At 51.6% G+C, this 5,000-nt stretch overlaps 1 protein-coding gene across 3 annotated transcripts in view; it reads left to right on the forward strand.

Annotated features, from left to right (window-relative positions):
- cdkal1 (CDK5 regulatory subunit associated protein 1-like 1) overlaps window positions 1-5,000 on the forward strand; it is a 208,665-nt gene that overhangs the window by 191,372 nt on the left and 12,293 nt on the right. For all 3 annotated transcript variants that reach the window (XM_035530936.1, XM_035530937.1, XM_035530938.1), the window contains exon 14: window positions 2,260-2,424. In XM_035530936.1, coding sequence (XP_035386829.1) covers window positions 2,260-2,424 — 165 coding nt within the window. The remainder of the gene's footprint in view (window positions 1-2,259; window positions 2,425-5,000) is intronic.

Consider the following 5,000-nt stretch of genomic DNA (forward strand, 5'->3'; position numbering starts at 1 on the left):
CTTATTTTGTATTGTGAATAATATCAGGTTTGTATTAATATTATTATTGTATTTAGCACTTTTGGTGTTGGAGTTGGTGTTACAAACATGCACATACTCACCTGTTGCATGTCCATGGAAACATGCTTATGTGCACACATGTCCATGGAAACATGTTCACGTGCACACGTGTCCATGGGAACATGCCGGATCCCGCCCCCAACACCCTGCCGTCCCCTCTCTGCCCCTCCCCCAACACCCTGCCGTCCCCTCTCTGCCCTTCCCCCAACACCCTGCCGTCCCCTCTCTGCCCTTCCCCCAACACCCTGCCGTCCCCTCTCTGCCCCTCCCCCAACACCCTGCCGTCCCCTCTCTGCCCCGCCCCAACACCTTGGCGTCCCCTCTCTGCCCCTCCCCCAACACCCTGTCGTCCTCTCTTTGCCCCGCCCCCAACACCCTCCGTCCCCTCTCTGCCTCGCCCCCAACACCGTGCAATTCCTTGTCCCCCCTCCGCCCACCACTACAAGCAGCTCCACTTCTCCAGACACACACACATATACACACACACACACACACACACACACACACACACAGTGCTTCCACTCAGCACTCTGTCCACCTGTCTCTGGGCCTGCATGTGCAAGATGTTGGACAACCGGTGCAGTTGCCTGGGAAACGCAGCCTTAAGACACCAGGGCAAAAGACCAAATCACCCTGCAGCCTTCCCAGGGAAGGAAATCCATCGCCCTCCTTTGCCCACGAGTGGGTCAAATCGTTTAATTTCGCCGGATTTTAACGGACATCCGGCATGTCCGGTCTCGGCTCTCAAACCGTGGATAGAAGGCGATGGGTACGCCCCTGCTGGCGCGTTCGGCACGCCCGCGTCTCGCTTTCAGGGATTGAATTAAACCCCGTAAAAGAAGCAGAGTCACAGAAGAGGGATAATCTAATCCAGCAGGCGGGAAGAACCGTCTCTCCGGCAGAAGAGGCAGAGGGGGGCGGGAAGCTCGCGCGCTCGCTCCAGACGCTTAATTGGGAATTGTGAGCAGGGATACGGCGGAGCTCGGATGAGTCATGGCTCCCTTTGAGCTTGCTGCTCTCGTCCTTGGTGTCGGGGCAGGACGGTGGTTTCCCCGTCACCTGGAGCGATCCGGCCCGGTGGGTGGGTGGGTTCTGATGGGGAGTGGGGAGGAGGGGGGGTGTTTGGGGGGTGGGGTGTACAGCACGTTCAGACCTGCATGCTGTGCTGTCAGCGCCGCTTTTCAGTGGGTCTCTTCAGAACATGGTGCACACACACACACACGTGCCATGTACACCAAAACCTGAACCTTGATTGTTTACCACTTAAAATTCTGTTTTTGTTCTGTGTGTATTAGCCCTGTCAACACTGTATACATGCATGAAACAGGGAATTAAACACAGACAGCTTTTAATGGGAGGCAGTACTGGTCATTTTAGCCTATGTAAATGTTTACTGCTGGTGTTGGGAGCTCTCTGGTGAGCTGTGTTTTCTTAGAGTGTGTTTTTAATGTCGAGGGTGTAGAGGCTCGTAACACAGGCTCAAAGAACTCTTGTAGAATGGTGTTTTTCAAACACCAGCAAAGAGCAAGCAGACTGGCGCAGTGTTCTGTTGTGTGTGTTGGGTGACTGTGTTGGAGTAGGGTTACGTGTGTGTGTTGGATGAGTATGTTAGGGATCGGGATATTGTGTGTGATGGGTTAGGGTTATATGAGTTTATTGGGTGGGTGTGATGGGTTAGTGTTATTTGGGTGTGTTGGGTAGGTGTGTTTGGTTGTTGGGTGGGTGTGTTGGTTTAGTGTTATGTTGGTGTGTTTGGTTAGTGTGCTGGGTTAGTGTTAGGTGTGTGTTGGGTTGGTGTGTTGGGTTAATGTTATGTGGGGGTGTTGTGGGTGTGTTGGGTTGTTATGTGGGTGTGTTGGGTGAGTGTTGGGTTATGTGTGTGTTGGGTTATTATGTGGGAGTGTTGGGTAAGTGTTATGTGATTGAGTTGGGTTAGTGTGTTGGGTTAGTGTTATGTGGGTGTGTTGGGTTAGTGTTATCTATTGTTATAGTGTGTTGGTGGGTGTGTTGGGTTAGTGTTATGCGGGTGTGTTGGGTGGGTGTGTTTGTTGGGTTAGAGTTGGGCTAGTGTGTTGTTAGTGTTGCGTGGGCATGTTGGGTTAGTGTTACGTGGGTGTGTTGGGTTAGTGTTGGGTGGTTGTGTTGGGTTAGTGTTTCTGACTCCAGCAGGTTCACATGTCCCTGTGCTCCCTGCCACAGGTCCTGGTTCCCAAGCGGCCCGAGTTCAAAGGGCAGATGATCACGGTGGACATCTACGACTCCGGAAAACACTTCATGCGAGGTCGCATGGTGAAGGACACTGCTGTCATCTCACCCTCCATCAGCCGGCCGCTGCAGAAAGGAGAGGTGTCCGGCCTCGCCCAGGTCCGTCCCGCCGTGCCTCGACTGTGCGTTAGTGCCTAATCGCGCGCTCAAGAGCTGACCTGAGATCAGCCGTGACGGAGATGGAGATAAGAAGGAGAAGCCAGTTGATCGAGTCACCTCAGGCTTCCACAGATCTTGGGGCGCAGGGTACAGGTGTGGTGTAGTTCGACCGGCCGGTGGTGTAGCGCTAGGCTACACCACCAGCTGTGGGTGTGGGTAGGAGTAGGGTGGAGGTTATCAGTCCTACCCATGAGTATATCTGGTAGTTCACCATTTGTTGTGTGAAGTTGCGTTTGGTGTTTGTTGCGTGAAGTTGTGTGTTGGAATGGACATGCATGTGAGTTATTGTGTGTGCGTGTGTGTGTGTGTGTGTGTGTAATGAGGGTAGCAGTGGGACTACACACACTTTCGATCCCAATCTACGGTGCAGTGTGGTTTTTCTTGGTCACATGCAGAGACAGCACGCACTCCGACACCCCAGAGACCCGCAAATGAAAGTCGAATAGAAAAACGTTATTGACTGTGATCTGCTGGCTTCCGAGACACCGCGCACACAGGCACGCACGCACGCGCACACACGCACACACACAGGCACACACACACACACACGCGCGCACACACGCACACACACAGGCACACACACACGCACACGCGCGCACACACACACGCACACACACAGGCGTGGGCATGGATGCATTTGCTGCTCTGATGTGAAGAACAAAGATTTAATTTTTTCATTTTTACATAATCAAGGTTTCACGTAAAAACAAAAACGCTGGTGTGTGAAGACTTCTGTGTTGTCATGTGTGGACGTTTTGCACACTTAGGAAAGTACAGAGAGGTGAGAAAAAGGAATGGTTTCTTTCTTCTTACTGCTACTGAGAGCCATGTTTAGCTAAAGCATTCTTTTACAGGAAGCATTTAGTTACAGTAATTTATAGTTGCAGAAATTATATAATGTGTGTGTGTGTGTGCGCGGGGGAGAAAGTGTTCCCAGAAGGATTAGCCTCTAGTAATCATCTCGTTTTGTCTTACGGTGTCCCTGCTTGGGGGATGTGGGGTGTGTGTGTGTGTGTGTGTGTGTGTGTGTCGGGGGGGGGGGGGGGGGGATGTAGAAGAGTCAGTCACACACTCTCCTAATGCACACTCTTCTGCAAGCACACTCTTTTGCGAGCACACTTATTAGTTTCACTTCCCGTTCTGCTCCATTAGGTCTCTCAGTAAAAGCCCCTGCGCACTCATACATGACCCCCACCCCCTTCCCCCCATCCCCTCAACAGGGAGGTAACAGAATTATATCTGCCCCCAGGGGAGTGGGGCAACGCCCCTCCCTTGCTCTTTGCCTCCTTGGGGTGGTTTCAGGGAAGAAGCTAGACATTTCCCCTACTGCTCCACGCTGGCCGGCAGTTTGAGCTCAGCATGGGATGGGTGAGTAGGGCGTGTCTGTGTCTGTCTGTGTCTGTCTGTCCGTCTACCCCCACCCTCGAGCCGCCAGAACCAGCCATAAAAGCTGATGGAGTGTGAAATTAAAATGTGTATCACATTTTGGTGCATCTTTTGATGTCCTCTCTGCCATCTACTGTGTGTGTGTGTGTGTGTGTGTGTGTCTTTAAATGCCCCCTGCCAAAACAACATGGCACCCACAGATTACCACAGAAATGACAAACAGTGACAGTTAATATGTCCATATAATTCCCCGGCGGCTCCTAGAAGACAGGGAACCTTTCCGCCCTCTGCCCCACACGCAGAGTACATCACACCATGTCTTTGGTGTTATTGTGTGGCAAAGGTGTTGAGTTCCAACCCTTTATTTAAAGGATTGATTTATTCCTTAGATGCCACAGTTAGTTTTCAATACATTACATTTTCATTATTCAGGATCTCCTGCAGGTTCTTTTGTTGTTTTTATGGTTTAATACTACGTTTGTTGCTGCATTTGCAGAGCTATGTCTAAAACAAAAGTCCTGCAGTTTGTCATCGCTTAAGAAATGGTGACAGCTTCACAGGCAGCCTGCATGAGTTGCAGAGAGAGAGAGAGCGAGCGAGAGAGAGACGCATGGAGAGAGAGAGAGACAGACGCACAGATAGAGAGAGAGAGAGAGAGACAGACGCATGGAGAGAGAGAGAGATGCACAGATAGAGAGAGAGAGAGACAGAGATGCACAGATAGAGAGAGAGACGCATGGAGAGAGACAGAGAGAGAGAGACAGACGCACAGAGAGAGGGAGAGAGAGAGACAGAGACAGAGAGGGAGAGAGAGAGACGCAGAGAGAGAGAGAGACAGAGAGGGAGAGAGAGAGACGCAGAGAGAGAGAGAGACAGAGGGAGAGAGAGAGAGAGACGCATGGAGAGAGAGAAAGAGAGAGAGAGAGAGACAGATGCACAGATAGAGAGAGACGCATGGAGAGAGACAGAGAGAGAGAGAGACAGACGCACAGAGAGAGGGAGAGACAGAGACAGAGACAGAGAGGGAGAGAGAGAGACGCAGAGAGAGAGAGACAGAGAGGGAGAGAGAGAGAGACAGAGAGAGAGAGAGACAGACGCACAGAGAGAGGGAGAGAGAGAGAGACAGAGAC

The sequence above is a fragment of the Electrophorus electricus genome, chromosome 10 (assembly GCF_013358815.1).
Source record: "Electrophorus electricus isolate fEleEle1 chromosome 10, fEleEle1.pri, whole genome shotgun sequence".
In the NCBI taxonomy this organism is placed as follows: Eukaryota; Metazoa; Chordata; class Actinopteri; order Gymnotiformes; family Gymnotidae; genus Electrophorus; species Electrophorus electricus.